At 49.0% G+C, this 19,228-nt stretch overlaps 1 protein-coding gene across 1 annotated transcript in view; it reads right to left on the reverse strand.

Annotated features, from left to right (window-relative positions):
• Window positions 1–6,955: 6,955 nt before the first annotated feature.
• The window catches only part of MED27 (mediator complex subunit 27), a 124,964-nt gene continuing 112,691 nt past the window's right edge, over window positions 6,956–19,228 (reverse strand). Inside the window, exons 7-8 of the mRNA XM_040405934.1 lie at window positions 10,974–11,051; window positions 6,956–7,466 (exon numbers count right to left, since the gene is read on the reverse strand). Of these exons, the coding sequence (XP_040261868.1) occupies window positions 7,332–7,466; window positions 10,974–11,051 (213 nt within the window). The 3' untranslated portion in view covers window positions 6,956–7,331. The remainder of the gene's footprint in view (window positions 7,467–10,973; window positions 11,052–19,228) is intronic.

Raw genomic sequence — 19,228 nt, forward strand, 5'->3', positions numbered from 1 at the left:
TGACACTCGGGGTACAGGATAATGACACGCTGACACTCGGGGTACAGGATAATGACACTGACACTCGGGGTACAGGATAATGACACGCTGACACTCGGGGTACGGGATAATGACACGCTGACACTCGGGGAACAGGATAATGACACCCTGACACTCGGGGTACGGGATAATGACACCCTGACACTCTGGGTACAGGATAATGACGCTGACACTCGGGGTACGGAATAATGACACGACACTCGGGGTACGGGATAATGACACCCTGACACTCGGGGTACGGGATAATGACACGCTGACACTCGGGGTACGGGATAATGACACGCTGACACTCGGGGTACGGGATAATGACACTGACACTTGGGGTACAGGATAATGACACTGACACTCGGGGTACAGGATAATGACGCTGACACTCGGGGTACAGGATAATGACACTGACACTCGGGGTACGGGATAATGACACCCTGACACTCGGGGTACAGGATAATGACACTGACACTCGGAGTACGGGATAATGACACGCTGACACTCGGGGTACGGGATAATGACACGCTGACACTCGGGGTACAGGATAATGACACGCTGACACTCGGGGGACGGGATAATGACACGCTGACACTCGGGGTACAGGATAATGACACGCTGACACTCGGGGGACGGGATAATGACACCCTGACACTCGGGGTACAGGATAATGACACGCTGACACTGGGGGTACAGGATAATTATACTCCTGTGTATTTCATATGATATTGCCGTCGCATCCATCACCCCGTAATCAGCTCACTTACAATGGGGATGTTATGATGAATATAACAGATGCTACTTAATATGCAGCGAGGACAGTAAAGGGCTGATTCTCTCCCTCGTATCGATCACTGATCGTTCCCACTTTCCAGTCATCAATGGGTTTTTTTTCTTTCATTTTTATTCAATGAGTTTCAATTCCCAACAAGAAGTTAAGGAGACTGAGCACAGAGGGCTAGGAGGACAGAACAGCCATAATAGAACTATCTGCGGTGTTACATAGGACTGCAGGTGACATCTACTACATTATCTGTACTCAGATTTATTACTGTGTTATCTGTGGTGTTACATAGGACTGCAGGAGACATCTACTACATTATCTGTGCTCAGAGAGTTATCACTGTGTTCTCTGTGGTGTTACATAGGACTGCAGGTGACATCTACTACATTATCTGTACTCAGAGAGCTATCACTGTGTTATCTGTGGTGTTACATAGGACTGCAGGAGACATCTACTACATTATCTGTACTCAGAGAGTTATCACTGTGTTATCTGTGGTGTTACATAGGACTGCAGGTGACATCTACTACATTATCTGTACTCAGAGAGTGATCACTGTGTTATCTGTGGTGTTACATAGGACTGCAGGGGACATCTACTACATTATCTGTTCTCAGAGTTATCACTGTGTTATCTGTGGTGTTACATAGGACTGCAGGAGACATCTACTACATTATCTGTACTCAGAGAGTTATCACTGTGTTATCTGTGGTGTTACATAGGACTGCAGGTGACATCTACTACATTATCTGTACTCAGACAGTTATCACTGTGTTATCTGTGGTGTTACATAGGACTGCAGGTGACATCTACTACATTATCTGTACTCAGAGAGTGATCACTGTGTTATATGTGGTGTTACATAGGACTGCAGGGGACATCTACTACATTATCTGTTCTCAGAGTTATCACTGTGTTATCTGTGGTGTTACATAGGACTGCAGGTGACATCTACTACATTATCTGTACTCAGAGAGTGATCACTGTGTTATATGTGGTGTTACATAGGACTGCAGGGGACATCTACTACATTATCTGTACTCAGATTTATTACTGTGTGTATGTGACAACTCCAGCTCTGCTACATATTACGCTTCTTGCAAGGACGCCCTTACCTGCATTTTCGGGGACGTTCCCATACTTAGAGGCTTTTGGATGGAGTTGACTTTTACGAGCTGATGATTCGGAAAACTTTTTTCCATAAATGGAAGCGAGGCCTAAAGGGGCCCCGGGAGGAAGCGCGGCAGCTGACAGGAGGCCTTGAGGAAATTGCACTGCTTTTCTATGTCTTGATCAATATGAGCTCCTGAGGCAAACAGAGTAACAGGAACAAACGGCCATGAAAAATGCATGATGGGGGGGACCGGGGGGGCTCCCCGGGGGCACAAATTAAACAATCCCATACATGTGTGCAGTTTTGACATTGATGTGAAAGTGAGAACAGGGGAGGTGAAGGAATCACGAAGCTTCTCCTCTGATAAAGCAGCTGAGGTTTGTGCTTTCCTTAGATTAACGGGACTTTGTATTCACCTCGTTTTTGAGCTGAGGTGCGTTGGCGCGCGGGCTCGGGTGGGGCACGCCCAGAACCGCTCCTTTCCATGGGGTGTGCCTGGTAGTCAAATTAACTGGGATGAGCAGCAGATGCCAGACCTGGTAGAAAAGGTTTTAAAATTTGATGTAATCTCTTTAAGGGGCTGACCTATGACTTAAAACGCATGGGTCCTACATCTTGCATCCAGTCTGTAGCCTGTATTGTGGGTAGTTACAGTCACACCCGCAAACATTGGGGGAGAGCGAGAAAAATACACCAACGGAACTGCATCTGGTCTTTGACTTTATGGGGTAGAATAGACTGTTTAACGGGCTCAAAACGCGTGGAAATCCCATCATAAAACCTTTTTGTATTACAGAGTGACATTAAACGTGTATCCCTGAGAGAATTCATAATATATGCTTTATGGCACACGGCTGGTTGTCGTGTGACTTGAAATGCGTGGATTTTAACTGATGGGACCGTTTTGCAGAGAACACGGAGGGTAGAAATCACATTGACTGCGATGAGGTGTAAGGACGCAGAACATGTGGATGTCAATTTAGGAAACTGTTCTCTGCCACGGCTGGGATTGTTGCACTGCGATGTCTATTCCAATACTTACAGATGATGTGACATCTACGCATTTCGGGTCACTCAGCAACACTTGCTGATTATACAAGTTGATAGAAATTGCTATGGGTGTGTGAAAGAAATATTGGAGAAGGGAAAGCGTTCACTGACTATCGGAGAGGTAGTGATTGTTGTGAGACTCAAAATGCGGGCGGCCGGTCTGGGGTCTGACATTAATACGGGCGCCCGGTCCGGGGTCTGACATTAATACGGGCGCCCGGTCCGGGGTCTGACATTAAAACGGGCGCCCGGTCTGGGATTAATACGGGCGGCCGGTCTGGGGTCTGGGATTAATACGGGCGGCCGGTCTGGGGTCTGACATTAATACGGGCGGCCGGTCTGGGGTCTGACATTAATACGGGCGGCCGGTCTGGGGTCTGACATTAATACGGGCGGCCGGTCTGGGGTCTGACATTAATACGGGCGGCCGGTCTGGGGTCTGACATTAATACGGGCGGCCGGTCTGGGGTCTGACATTAATACGGGCGGCCGGTCTGGGGTCTGACATTAGTACGGGCGCCCGGTCTGGGGTCTGACATTAGTACGGGCGCCCGGTCTGGGGTCTGACATTAATACGGGCGCCCGGTCTGGGGTCTGACATTAATACGGGCGCCCGGTCTGGGGTCTGACATTAATACGGGCGCCCGGTCTGGGGTCTGACATTAATACGGGCGCCCGGTCTGATATTAATATGGGAGTCTGGCCTCAGGACCGATATTAATACAGGCGTGCGGTCTGGGGTCGGTTACTGTATTCATAGAGGTGTCCATCCAGGGTCTGATATTAATAAATGTCTGTACATATTCAGATGATCTGTAAACAGTTTAGGGGTTGGATAATATAGGGGGTCTGACTATATTTAGGAGGTCTGGACTCAGGTCTGAAATATATTTTGGGGTCCAGTCTAGTGTCTGATATTAGTTTCAGGGATCTGAATATTTCTACGGGTATAATACAGGGGTCTGAAATAACTGACTGGTCCTGTTTGATATTAATATAGGGGGTATAAAATACATTTAAAAGGCCCGGTTTGGGGTCAATATTAATAGAGGGGGGTCTTAAAAGGAAGGGATTTGGTCTAGGGTCTGATATTAGCATAAAGGTTCTACATATATTCGGGGACTAAAATTACTTTAGGGGTCTGGTCTGGTATCTGATAATATAGAAGTCTGAATACGGTTAGGGGGGCTGGAATTCGTATAAAGAGTCTACAGTCTAAATATATTTAGGGGTCTGGGGTCTAAAATACATGTGGTGGTCCTGTCTGGGGTCTAATTATGAATACAAGTGTCCACTCAAAGGTATGATATTAAGGGGTCGTATGAATTTAGAGGTCTGGTCTGATAATATAGGAAGTCTGAAGTAGAGGTCTGCTCTGGGGGTCCGATATTAATAAAGATGTCTGGCGATGGGTCTGATAATATAGGAAGTCTGAAATATATGGAGAGGTCAGCTCTGGGGGTCTGATATTATTATAAAGGTTCTACACATATTCAGCGGGTCTGGTGTCTGATAAATGTTAGGGGGTCTGCAATACGTTTAGAGATCCAGTCTGGGGTTTGATTATATGATATTAGGGTAGGGGGTGTCAATATATTTAGGGGGTCCGATATTCACATTGGTTATATGTTTAGTCAAATCTCTTTATACAAGCCACGTCCCCTGCAAAAGCCACACTCTTTTTAGTGGGTGCGACCACATACTCACCTACCCTACAGTCGCCTCAGAGGGGTCAAACGAGGCAGAGACCACTCTCGGTACTGCTCGGGGCGCTCTAGATTCCTGACGTAGTCCTGAAAGGGTTAACCCCGTCCAGGAACTGCCAAAGTACGGAAGGTAATTGTGTGGTGAAGGAGATCAATAGCGATCTTCAGCCCGCTCCTGCCTCCTTAAGGACACCATCTACTAAGCCTAATGGTTTGGAGCACAGGCCAAGATGTCACCCGGTGCGGAGAGCCGAGCGATGGGAACCTCGGGTGGAGGGCTCGCCCCGTCCCCGCAGCCGACTGACGCCAGACAGGTGAAACGGCCAAGCACTAAAAGCTCTGCCGGCCGCATCAGCGATAAGGAGCGAGCCCCATATATAATTTATACCTCCTATATGGCCTCCAGAAAACGTGCTGCGGCCTGCAGATTCCTAGAGAACAAAGCCTTAAAGGAGACCTCCAGCCAAAAGGTTGTCCCAACCCACACACAGCAACAATTAAAGGGATTGTCTAGGATTAGAAAAGCATAGCAGCTTTTTTCCAGAAACAGCGCCACACCTGTCAACAGGTTGCACCTGGTATTGCATCTCCATTGACGTAAATGGGGTGGAGCTGCAGTACCACACACAACCCGTAAACAGGTGCGGTGCTGTTTTTGGTAGAAAGCAGCCATGTTTGCCTAATTCTGGACTACCCCTTTAAACTAAACCTGCATTAAAGGGATGCTCCAGATTTACGTAACTAAACCTTCATGAAGTTCTGCAATTTTTCAATATGCCTCCCTATCCAAGGCCTCAGCTCACTTAAATCCAGAGGATGAAAGTCTGTCCTGACAGCTGAGGGTTTGTCACAAATGCATCCAGTGCAGACAATTCTCTGAATCGAAACGGATACATTTTACCTGCACTGACACACTGTCACAAACCATCCATCAGGATGGGATAGGGTTTGCCAAAATGGTTTCCAGTTTAGTCAGTCCTTTCTAATAGACTTTTTTTTCTTTCTATTTCCTTACCTTTGTCAAGATCTCTGCTTGCTGTCAGTAAAAAAAAAAAAAAAAAAAACTCAAGTAATACATATCAACCTAATGGCTCAGGCACACGAACGTTGTTTGGGTCTGGATCTGGGTCACATTTTTTGCCGCTCGGATGCGGACCCATTCACTTCAATGTGTGCTGTCCGCATCCGTTTCTCCATTCAGTGTCCTCGCAAAAAAATAAAATAAAAACTAATAGAACATGTCCTATTCTTGTCCCTTTTGCTGACAAGAATAGGCAATTCTATTTTGGGCAACCCATTCAGTTCCGCAAATTGCGGCGCACACACACAGACGGCATTCGTGTTTTGCGGATCCGCAAATCTACAGAATGCAAAACAGGTGGCGGTCGCGTGCGTGAGCCCTAATGCACAAGTTGACAGCTGGAGCAAACCCTCAGCTGTGAGACGTAAGTCAGGACAAGTTTTTAGCTTTTGGATGTAAAAGAGATTGCTTCCGTTCACTGACAGCAAGAGAAAAGCCGACTACCATAAACTCTTTGCGTTGCACCACTTTTTAGTTTGTGAAATGAAGAGCAACCTCATTAAGATGAAGCAGGACTGAGGCGTTGCCGCGCTCGCTAATCATCTCCGCACACAGATGAAGCCTCCTGTTTGTGTGTGATCTCTCCGTGAACCCTTCTTGGGGGCGGAGGAGTTGACGGAGCAGAGATTTCCACAGCTAGAGGACCCAGGGCGAGAATTATACAGGGATTTAAAGGAGAAGGACTGATTTGTAACAGAGCATGAGCCAAGAGCGCCCCCTACTGTGGGAGGACAAGCCTCCAATGACCATGGTCAGCTACTGAAGCTCTAGGTGAGGTTCTTACATATTTTACCTCCATACGATGGGTTGATACTGGACAGCCCCTTGAATCTACGCCGATCCCCAGGCTCTCAGCCAATCAGCATCAGTCTGAGCTCTGTTGGCCAAGAGCCTGGAGATGAGCAGAGTTGGACTCCATCTGACGTGGGTCCTGACACCATCTCACCTGCAGATACATCGACCATATGATCAAGTCCATCGGGCTCCACTGATCCAGAAGACACTTTCCAACTCGGGTCAATGTCCGGTCCCCTGGGTCCCATTCATCCGCTCTTCTTGCCCTACAATGGAGGCGCTGCTGGCTGCAGGACACAATGGTGCAGACCTCACTATGTGCCCCAAAACCCCTTTAAGACTCAAGTGCAGAATCTGAATCTGTTCACAAAATCTCAAAATAGTTTTTTTTTATTTTGATTTTTTTTTATTGAAAACAGAAAAATATAAATTTTTAATAAAAAGAAAGAAAAATGAACGAGGCCCGCCACACGGTCTCCAAAACTGGTGGTCGGCGATCGAAAAAGTCAACATTTTCCCGGCTCCCTGCGGAGCTGGCTGCCAGACCGGACGAAGAAATCATTGAAGTCCCAGCGCCCCTCGAGTCCGAGGCCTGAGCAGTTTCCAAATGTCGCATTGATGGCATTAATAGTTTCTACCCCGGGTCGTATGTCTCGTCTGCGCAAGGTCCTAAGTCCTCGCTCCCCAGACGCGCAGATATCTTCATCCAGAAAATGCCCTTTGAAAAGTTGTGTCTCAAATAATACCCCCCCCCCCCCCCCCCCTTCCCATCCCTCCCTATTGTCGGCAGGTATCATGGAAGGCCTCTAAAGTGCGGAAATCCCTCCACGTGGGCGGCAGACCGTCCTGCAAGAACTTTCCGCAGCGTTGGCACGGAGCCTGGAACAGCTTGATGTAACTTCTTAACCAGGTCTGCAAAGGGAAAGGGGGGGGGGGGAGGGGGAGAAGAAGAGAAATCAAAAATGTCATCCTAGCTGTCATGTTTAATGCTCTGGGTGACGAGATGACGCGCTCGGGCTCGGGCCCAGGCCAGACATGCTGATTTCACCACCGCCAGAGTGTGCACACTACCGCTACATTTATTTATTTATTTATTTATTTTTTAACAAGGTCAAAAGAAAGCTGATTTATAATATAAAAAAAATGAAAAAAAATATCAGAAATTGTACTTTTTTTTCATTTTTTTCTCTCCTCCTCCGAGACTTAGCGATCCTAAAAGCAGCATCCCATATGGCGTGGAAAGTTTAGCACGCAGAAAAACTGCCGCAAGCGCCAAAAATAATCCGAGCTGCTCAGAGATATTAATACAGATATTTGATGGTATAAAAAGTGCTGTTAAAGGGATATCTGATGAATACGGCCTGACAACCCGTGTGTCCCTAGCAATGAGATGGTCAGATAGACTGGTGCTGCCCACCCGGTACAGACCACCCTCTCAGCCTGCGTATTAATCCGATTTTCCCCCCTTCTAAATGATAAGAACCTATGGCAGAAACATTTACATGTTAAGGAGGGAGTTTTCTTAAAGGGGCGGCACATTTTCCAAACCTTTTTGCACTGCATGAGTCCTCCAATAATGAGATGATGGCAAGGGGAGGAGGGGGTCCAGGGGGGTCCTGGATGGCGAGCCCCCTTCTACAGCATTCACGGTGTATGTGGACCATAGAGCTCCCATCCCCCTAGTACTGCGCGTGGTAGAAGAATGGGGCACTGCCATAAAACAAGTGGGTGCAGAATTATCCGCAAGGCCCTGGGGGGCCCCGTCTGATCTACACTATGGGGTACTATGCTTTACCTCTAGCACCAGAGTTGCTCTGTCTGCCCGGCGTGCCCGCAGGAGGAGGGGGGATTTTTAGCAGAAAACAACATTTTCCTAGATTTATTTCTTAGCCATTAGGCCGCTGTTCCCACAGAGATCCGCATGTCTGAGGCGTCGCCCGGCTGATGAATGGGAAGGTGTCGGCGCCGCACTCGGCGTGCTTTTTATACAGAAGTTACACGTCTCTCTAAAATCCTCTGAATTGGTTTTGGGAAAGCGAGCGCGGCGTGATCGGTGGGTAAATAAAGACCTGAGGGAGGCGGCAGAGTTACACACTCAATATGTCTTCCTTCAATCAATACGGGGGGAGGATGAGGGATGGGAGGCAGCCCGGGACGCACATTTGTCTGTGCTCCGCCAGCGCCTTCCCTGCAGGAGCCGTCAATATCCGACGTTACGAAAAACAAACACTTAAAGGTGCACGGACCCACCCTGAGAGGGATCATACGGGTCAAGGCAAACTTTACACCAAAGAGACACCAACGGGCAAGACCCTCCATACAGGACGCCTTGCTTGGCCAGCAATGAGTGAAATGAGCTAAATTTGAAGGGTACTGGGCATCAATAGGGCATAATAAGGGCACCTGTGTGCCAATGTCACCCCCCTCCAGGCTGGGGCTTGCCAGGAGATCATAACCGGGGGGTCATTCTGACATCTTGGCTGCCGGTGGGTGCAGGATATTGGCCCTTTTATTGAGCTCCTTTCAGACTCTTCAGAAAAGGATCTCGGCTGGAGCCGATCGATCACAATCCCGCTCCCCCGGTGATCGTACACAGAATAACCTGGTGCCGGCTGTGCCGCAGGACTCGGCGTTACAGGAACTTTCCAATTGTCAGGCCGGATCTCAAATTGTTGGGGTGGGATAGATGAGGAGGAAAGCGGAGGAAAGCATGCAATGTGAGATGTTATGTAAGTCATCATTAGAGTGTAAGCTTCTATGGGCAAGAGTCTTCTCCAGCGTCATGTCGCTTCCAGTTTCTAAGCATTAGGGCTGTGTTCATCTTTATGCTTTGAAGTCTGAGTCTGGAGTTTAGGAGTCTGGTCTGGGGTCAGGGTGAGGTGAGGGGTATGGTCTGGGGTCAATGAATTTTTGGGTCTGAATGAGTTCAGGGGTCCGGAAGCTGGATGAGTTTAGGCGTATTGTCTAGGGTCTGAAAGTGATCAGGTGTCTGGATGAGGTGAGGTGTATGGTCTGGGTGAGGGGTCTGGATGAGGTAAGGTGTATGGTCTGGGGGTCTGGATAAGGTAAGGTGTATGGTCTGGGTGAGGGGTCTGGATGAGGTAAGGTGTATGGTCTGGGGGTCTGGATGAGGTAAGGTGTATGGTCTGGGTGAGGGGTCTGGGTGAGGGGTCTGAATGAGTGGTCTGGATGAGGTAAGGTGTATGGTCTGGGTGAGGGGTCTGGATGAGGTGAGGGGTCTGGATGAGGTAAGGTGTATGGTCTGGGTGAGGGGTCTGGATGAGGTAAGGTGTATGGTCTGGGGGTCTGGATGAGGTAAGGTGTATGGTCTGGGTGAGGGGTCTGGGTGAGGGGTCTGAATGAGTGGTCTGGATGAGGTAAGGTGTATGGTCTGGGTGAGGGGTCTGGATGAGGTGAGGGGTCTGGATGAGGTAAGGTGTATGGTCTGGGTGAGGGGTCTGGATGAGGTAAGGTGTATGGTCTGGGTGAGGGGTCTGGATGAGGTAAGGTGTATGGTCTGGGTGAGGGGTCTGGATGAGCTAAGGTGTATGGTCTGGGTGAGGGGTCTGGGTGAGGGGTCTGAATGAGGGGTCTGGATGAGGTAAGGTGTATGGTCTGGGTGAGGGGTCTGGATGAGGTAAGGTGTATGGTCTGGGTGAGGGGTCTGGATGAGGTGAGGGTTATGGTCTGGGGTCAATCAGTTCAGGGGGTCTTGACGAGTATAGGCGTATGTTCTGTAGGACTTTACTGGACTGCAGACCCTGGTACCAGACCTGATCTAGTGTGTCTCGTATCCTCCAATAATCAATCATCCAAGGGACAGCAGTGGTGCCAGATTAATGGATGTTCTAAACCAGGGATGCCCATCCTGCGGCCCTCCAGCTGTTGCAAAACTACAACTCCCAGCATTCCCTGATAGCTGAAGGCCTTCCAGGCATGATGGGAGTTGTAGTCTTGCTACAGCTGGAGGGCCGCAGGTTGGGCATCCCTGTTCTAAACTATCAGGCGGATAGTATGCTTACATGCCCCCTGCCATACATCTGCACACACCAGCACTCTGCTGCCACATGGGGTTTGATGACAGTGTCAACATGTGGAACAAGGAACAGATAAAGGTTCCAGACCAAAGGAAACTCCACTAGATCTATCCATCTATTTCTTTAAAGTGCAGGTGTAATTCTGGGAGGAGGAGGTGGTGGATGAGGAAGAGGAACATGAAGTGGAGGAGGAGGAGGTGGAGGGTCCATTGGTGAAATTTTAGCACAAGAAAAATGGAGAACATAACGAGGGAAGGATAAAAACACAGAAAGAAATCAATTATCTCTGAACTGCCGATTCTGCAAATAGAAAACGTGGGATAAAGCTTCTCCCGCGTCAGTTGTGCCTGGTCATAAAGAGGTTTCCTGGGGCTCTACTCACCATAAATGACCGCACCACCACGTCGGGCATCTGTGGCAGCTGGTAATGCAGCAAGGCTGTTGTGGCGTGGTCTGTAACCTGGAACACATCACAGTAACAAAAGTGTCAGGTCACGCTGCAAAATGCGTGAAACACAGCAAAAATAATAATGTGCAGTCACATCATGAAACGCGTTAAACACATAGCAATAATAACGTGAGGTCACAGCGTGAAATGCAATAAAAGGGTTTTCCCGAGATTTGAATACTATCCTAGGTCATCAGTATCTGGCCGGTAGGAAGGTGGGGGGTCGGACACCCGCCAGTCAGCTGTTTGAGAAGGCAGTAGCACTGCGGCTGAGCACGATCCCACGCACATCCGCTATACACTGTACGGCGCTGTGCTCAGTAAGCACGGAGAAGTGTCAGAACCCCACCGATCAGATACTGATGACCATTTACGAGGAAAAACCTGAGTGAGGTCATGCTGCGAAACGCGCTACTTGGATAGCAAAAACAATGAGAAGTCACACCATGAAATGCATTAAATACACAGCAACAATAAGAATGTGAGGTCACGCTGCGAAACGCGTTACATGCAAAATAATGTGAGGTCACGCTGCAAAACAGCAAAATAATGTGATGTGAGGTCACATCATGAAATGTGTTGAAATCATCCTAATAATGGGGGGTCACGCTGCGAAACGCGTTATATGCAAAATAATGTGAGGTCATGCTGCGAAACGCGTTACATGCAAAATAATGTGAGGTCACGCTGTGAAATGCGTTACTTGCATAATAATGTGAGGTCACGCTGCAAAACAGCAAAATAATGCGTGATGTGAGGTCACATCATGAAATGTGTTGAAATCATCATAATAATGGGAGGTCACGCTGCGAAACGCGCTAAACATTCAGAACTAATAATAAAGTGAGGTCATTTCATGAAACATTAAATAAGCGGCAATAATCATTTGAGGTCGTGTCGCGAAACACGTTAAATACATATCAATAACAATGAGGTTAGATAATGAAACGCGTTAAATACATAGCAATAATACCCATGTGACGTCAAGCTGCGAAACGCGTTAAATGGGGGTGCAGATCTCCATGCCTCATGCTCAACTAGGGCTTTAAATTACGGACCCCCCTCCCCCCCCCTTAGTGGTGATCAAAGTTTGGTTCACGTTCGGGGGGGATTATGGGGGCGCTAGGTGAATCCCCCTCAGGCGGAGCGGGCAGGAGGGCACCAGGATGGCGAAGAGCGGGGCTGGATCCGGAGATCAGAGACAGCCGCACCGCCGCCAATTCCCACCTTCCCAAAAATTATTTGGCACATCTAAAATGTGTAAAGACACATCTGGCGAGACGCGAGGCTGCAGGCGACAGGGCTGTCAATCGGCGGGACAGCCTTCATCCGAGCAAACGACGGCGAGAAATACATGGCGAGATCAATGAGGGATCGGGAGAGACGAGAACGAAGCTGAGGCGGGGGAGGAGAGCGCTGGGGAAGTTGTCAGAGACGGGAGTGTGAGAAGATGAAGGGAAAGAGCAGATCAATGAGCCGAGAAGCAGGGGGATCATCGCCACCTTAAAGGGGGTGTCCACGAATATAAAGAACACACAGTGCCACACCTGTCCTGTGTCCGGTACTGCAGCTCAACTCCACTGAGATACACGGGGCGCAGCTTGCAATACCGCATACAGCCAGGCATGGTGCTGCTTTTTTTTGGGGGGGGGGGGGGGGGGGGGGAGAAGTCTCATGCTCCGCCCCCAAGGCCCTGGGCTAGGCATAAAAGTGCATCAGTTTTGACCGGACTGTCTCTTTAAAAGATTTATTAACGGGTTTCTTAAAAATGAAAGGCAAATTAATTTTACGCAGAGAGCAATCCGGGTAGGGTTTGGCGGAATCGGTGTCAAAATCTGCCACATGTGAAGATGCCCCTCGGATAGGCAGCGATATACGGGCGCAGGAAACCCCAGCATCATGGAGGTGGTCACCCAGCTTTCCCAAAAATAGATACAGCTATGCAAAGACTGAACTGACCCTCTGGGGGCGCTGTAATGGCAGCCATATTGGTTGTAACACAGCTTTCCTATATCTAAAGAAAGGCTGAATGCGCCCCCACAGGAGCTGTAATCACCCAGCTTTTCCAGAACCGGACATACCTAAGGAAAGGCTGAATGCGCCCCCACAGGAGCTGTAATCACCGAGCTTTCCCAGAACCGGACATACCTAAGGAAAGGCTGAATGCACCCCCACAGGAGCTGTAATCACCCAGCTTTCCCAGAACCAGACATACCTAAGGAAAGGCTGAATGCGCCCCCACAGGAGCTGTAATCACCCAGCTTTTCCAGAACCGGACATACCTAAGGAAAGGATGAATGCGCCCCCACAGGAGCTGTAATCACCCAGCTTTCCCAGAACCGGACATACCTAAGGAAAGGCTGAATGCGCCCCCACAGGAGCTGTAATCACCCAGCTTTCCCAGAACCGGACATACCTAAGGAAAGGCTGAATGCGCCCCCACAGGAGCTGTAATCACCCAGCTTTCCCAGAACCGGACATACCTAAGGAAAGGCTGAATGCGCCCCCACAGGAGCTGTAATCACCCAGCTTTCCCAGAACCCGACATACCTAAGGAAAGGCTGAATGCGCCCCCACAGGAGCTGTAATCACCCAGCTTTCCCAGAACCGGACATACCTAAGGAAAGGCTGAATGCGCCCCCACAGGAGCTGTAATCACCCAGCTTTCCCAGAACCGGACATACCTAAGGAAAGGCTGAATGCACCCCCACAGGAGCTGTAATCACCCAGCTTTCCCAGAACCGGACATACCTAAGGAAAGGCTGAATGCGCCCCCACAGGAGCTGTAATCACCCAGCTTTCCCAGAACCAGATAAGCAGAAGACTTCACACACGATGACTGGGGGAGCAGTTCTATTTGCAGGTCATGTCTCTTTATTTAAAGGGGCCATGGACACTGCCGAGGGCTCTGTGACTGTCTGCTGGACGCGCTGGCGGTGTGATGCACTAGTCTTCATGCCGGCGGGGCGCACGCTATCGACTGCGCCCAACAAAGCAGAACTGATAAATCCAATTTGCTGGTAACATCTGACCCTATTAGTCTCACGTTCGGGCTTCTGGGAAGACGGGCGCGGGGCGGCGTGGTGAAGTCGCGCCCTCTCTCACCTTGAGCCCGGATCGTCGATAGCCGGATCTATCGGCCTCATGAATGCATTCATGCGCCGGCTCTTTAGCTCGGTATTGACGAGAATATATTTTCATACATTAGCCGCATTGTCTCTGCAGTACGGAGCAGGAGGGTGCGCGCCGTGCGGCCAGGTCTGGACATACCTGCAGGGGGCAGGCTGCCGCCGAGGTCTGCACCAAGACTTTCTTCAAGGACAAGAAAACTTTGACTCCAGACTTCACCAATCCTACAAACCTACTTGTGATAACCCAAGATGGCGGCCTCCGCTGGGCGGGGACACCGACCGCTCCCTCTTCTCATCCATAAGGCACAGGCGCTGAGTAGTTCTGTCACCTCTGTGCCAGTCACAGGGTCACCCAGGCTTTGTAGAAATGCACAGACCCTGCGGTGGATCCACGGCTCTGGTGACAACTGCTTTTGTAACGTACGGGTCACATCCCCTGTGCCCAACCTTCAACTGCTCTGTGTCAGTCTTCACTGGACCTCTGGAATTCTATCAGTGAACTAGGAGGAACTGGATGAGCAGAGCTAGCTGTTCTATCCAGATAGGCTACGTACAGTAAGGTCAGTATGTTGTGGGGCTCCTGGACTGCCGGGGCCCTCTACACAGCGGCTGCCCTAGTCATCTGAATGGGGTTTGCAGAAGTCCATGCACCCGCGCCATTCACATGGACAGAAGTGATGGTGCACCCCAAACCAGCGCACAGTACCGCAGCCAACGACCGGCGAAACGGTTAAAGCGGCGGCTATAATCAGGTGGCCTCCCGATGCTGCATTCAAGGGCGTTTTGGGCTTTTGTCTGGCCTTTCAGAGGCTCGGCAGACGCCGAGCGATGTGTTTACCGACTCCCATCATCTATTCATCTGGCAGCCGGCTACCTGCAGCTACGGCGCAGACATCCTATTCACCGAAGACGAGCGGGGAGGGAGAGCGGCTGGACGGCGAGGACGCTCTCCACCGCCTATTTGCTGAAGCCGTCTAAATGCCACGCAGCGGACTGAGCCCATCTGTGGTCGGCGGGGGAGCCATTCATCCTCCTCGGCGCTGCGCCCCATCCCCCTCCAGATCCTCCTTTTATCCGCCGTCTATTGTGGCAGACAATACCAGTCCGATTTAGACTCCGACGACACAAAGGGAAGGCCGCGCTCTGCCCCGTGTGAAGTCCATGGCCGCCCCCGAGGGTGTCCAGTAATGTGCCGCAAATTAGTATTCAGCCCTCCAAATCCATACCGCACTATGGTACAGGGAAGATACAGATACCGCACTATGGTACAGGGAAGATATAGATACCGCACTATAGTACAGGGAAGATACAGATACCGCACTATGGTACAGGGAAGATACCGCACTATAGTACAGGGAAGATACCACACTATGGTACAGGGAAGATACCACACTATGGTACAGGGAAGATACCGCACTATAGTACAGGGAAGATACCACACTATGGTACAGGGAAGATACAGATACCGCACTATGGTACAGGGAAGATACAGATACCGCACTATGGTAGTACAGGGAAGATACAGATACCGCACTATAGTAGTACAGGGAAGATACAGATACCGCACTATGGTACAGGGAAGATACAGATACCGCACTATAGTAGTACAGGGAAGATACAGATACCGCACTATAGTACAGGGAAGATACAAATACCGCACTATGGTACAGGGAAGATACAGATACCGCACTATGGTACAGGGAAGATACAGATACCGCACTATAGTAGTACAGGGAAGATACAGATACCGCACTATAGTACAGGGAAGATACAAATACCGCACTATGGTACAGGGAAGATACAGATACCGCACTATAGTAGTACAGGGAAGATACAGATACCGCACTATAGTAGTACAGGGAAGATACAGATACCGCACTATAGTACAGGGAAGATACAAATACCGCACTATGGTACAGGGAAGATACAGATACCGCACTATGGTACAGGGAAGATACAGATACCGCACTATAGTAATACAGGGAAGATACAGATACCGCACTATAGTACAGGGAAGATACAGATACCGCACTATGGTACAGGGAAGATACAGATACCGATACCGCACTATGGTACAGGGAAGATACAGATACCGCACTATGGTACAGGGAAGATACAGATACCGCACTATGGTACAGGGAAGATACAGATACCGCACTATGGTACAGGGAAGATACAGATACCGCACTATGGTACAGGGAAGATACAGATACCGCACTATGGTACAGGGAAGATACAGATACCGCACTATGGTACAGGGAAGATACAGATACCGTACTATGGTACAGGGAAGATACAGATACCGCACTATGGTACAGGGAAGATACAGATACCGCACTATGGTACAGGGAAGATACAGATACCGCACTATGGTACAGGGAAGATACAGATACCGCACTATGGTACAGGGAAGATACAGATACCGCACTATGGTACAGGGAAGATACAGATACCGCACTATGGTACAGGGAAGATACAGATACCGCACTATGGTACAGGGAAGATACAGATACCGCACTATGGTACAGGGAAGATACAGATACCGCACTATGGTACAGGGAAGATACAGATACCGCACTATGGTAGTACAGGGAAGATACAGATACCGCACTATAGTAGTACAGGGAAGATACAGATACCGCACTATGGTACAGGGAAGATACAGATACCGCACTATAGTAGTACAGGGAAGATACAGATACCGCACTATAGTACAGGGAAGATACAAATACCGCACTATGGTACAGGGAAGATACAGATACCGCACTATGGTACAGGGAAGATACAGATACCGCACTATAGTAATACAGGGAAGATACAGATACCGCACTATAGTACAGGGAAGATACAGATACCGCACTATGGTACAGGGAAGATACAGATACCGATACCGCACTATGGTACAGGGAAGATACAGATACCGCACTATGGTACAGGGAAGATACAGATACCGCACTATGGTACAGGGAAGATACAGATACCGCACTATGGTACAGGGAAGATACAGATACCGCACTATGGTACAGGGAAGATACAGATACCGCACTATGGTACAGGGAAGATACAGATACCGCACTATGGTACAGGGAAGATACAGATACCGTACTATGGTACAGGGAAGATACAGATACCGCACTATGGTACAGGGAAGATACAGATACCGCACTATGGTACAGGGAAGATACAGATACCGCACTATGGTACAGGGAAGATACAGATACCGCACTATGGTACAGGGAAGATACAGATACCGCACTATGGTACAGGGAAGATACAGATACCGCACTATGGTACAGGGAAGATACAGATACCGCACTATGGTACAGGGAAGATACAGATACCGCACTATGGTACAGGGAAGATACAGATACCGCACTATGGTACAGGGAAGATACAGATACCGCACTATAGTACAGGGAAGATACCGATACCGCACTATGGTACAGGGAAGATACCGCACTATAGTAGTACAGGGTAGATACAACACTATAGTAGTACAGGGAAGATACCGCACTATAGTAGTACAGGGTAGATACAACACTATAGTAGTACAGGGAAGATACCGCACTATAGTAGTACAGGGAAGATACCGCACTATAGTAGTACAGGGAAGATACCGCACTATAGTAGTACAGGGAAGATACCGCACTATAGTAGTACAGGGAAGATACCGCACTATAGTAGTACAGGGAAGATACCGCACTATAGTAGTACAGGGAAGATACCGCACTATAGTAGTACAGGGAAGATACCGCACTATAGTAGTACAGGGAAGATACCGCACTATAGTAGTACAGGGTAGATACAACACTATAGTAGTACAGGGAAGATACCGCACTATAGTAGTACAGGGAAGATACCGCACTATAGTAGTACAGGGAAGATACCGCACTATAGTAGTACAGGGAAGATACCGCACTATAGTAGTACAGGGAAGATACCGCACTGTGGTACAGGGAAGATACCGCACTATAGTAGTACAGGGAAGATACCGCACTATAGTAGTACAGGGAAGATACCGCACTGTGGTACAGGGAAGATACCGCACTATAGTAGTACAGGGAAGATACCGCACTATAGTAGTACAGGGAAGATACCGCACTGTGGTACAGGGAAGATACCGCACTATAGTAGTACAGGGAAGATACCGCACTGTGGTACAGGGAAGATACCGCACTATAGTAGTACAGGGAAGATACCGCACTGTGGTACAGGGAAGATACCGCACTATAGTAGTACAGGGAAGATACCGCACTGTGGTACAGGGAAGATACCGCACTATAGTAGTACAGGGAAGATACCGCACTGTGGTACAGGGAAGATACCGCACTATAGTAGTACAGGGAAGATACCGCACTGTGGTACAGGGAAGATACCGCACTATAGTAGTACAGGGAAGATACCGCACTGTGGTACAGGGAAGATACCGCACTATAGTAGTACAGGGAAGATACCGCACTGTGGTACAGTGAAGATACCGCACTATAGTAGTACAGGGAAGATACCGCACTGTGGTACAGGGAAGATACCGCACTATAGTAGTACAGGGAAGATACCGCACTATAGTAGTACAGGGAAGATACCGCACTGTGGTACAGGGAAGATACCGCACTATGGTACAGGGAAGATACCGCACTATAGTAGTACAGGGAAGATACCGCACTGTGGTACAGGGAAGATACCGCACTATAGTAGTACAGGGAAGATACCGCACTATAGTAGTACAGGGAAGATACCGCACTATAGTAGTACAGGGAAGATACCGCACTATAGTAGTACAGGGAAGATACCGCACTAAGGGTTATTTTATTTCTTTTCTTTGATATATTACTTCCAGCTATTACAATATAAAAGTCTCGGGGCGGAGCCTAGTGATCACATGACTACTGCCACAGTCGTGTTGGCGAGAGCTGTGCCTCTCCTTTTCGGTCGGCATGGTGGCAGCGGGTTGTCAAAAAAACTGGCACCAGAAGTCGAGACCTCCTCGGACCCCCGTATCTGTCTCGTCAGAACCAAATTGATTGCAGCTTGAAGACTCCACATCCTTGGTGGGAATCA

The sequence above is a fragment of the Bufo bufo genome, chromosome 8 (genome assembly GCF_905171765.1).
Source record: "Bufo bufo chromosome 8, aBufBuf1.1, whole genome shotgun sequence".
In the NCBI taxonomy this organism is placed as follows: Eukaryota; Metazoa; Chordata; class Amphibia; order Anura; family Bufonidae; genus Bufo; species Bufo bufo.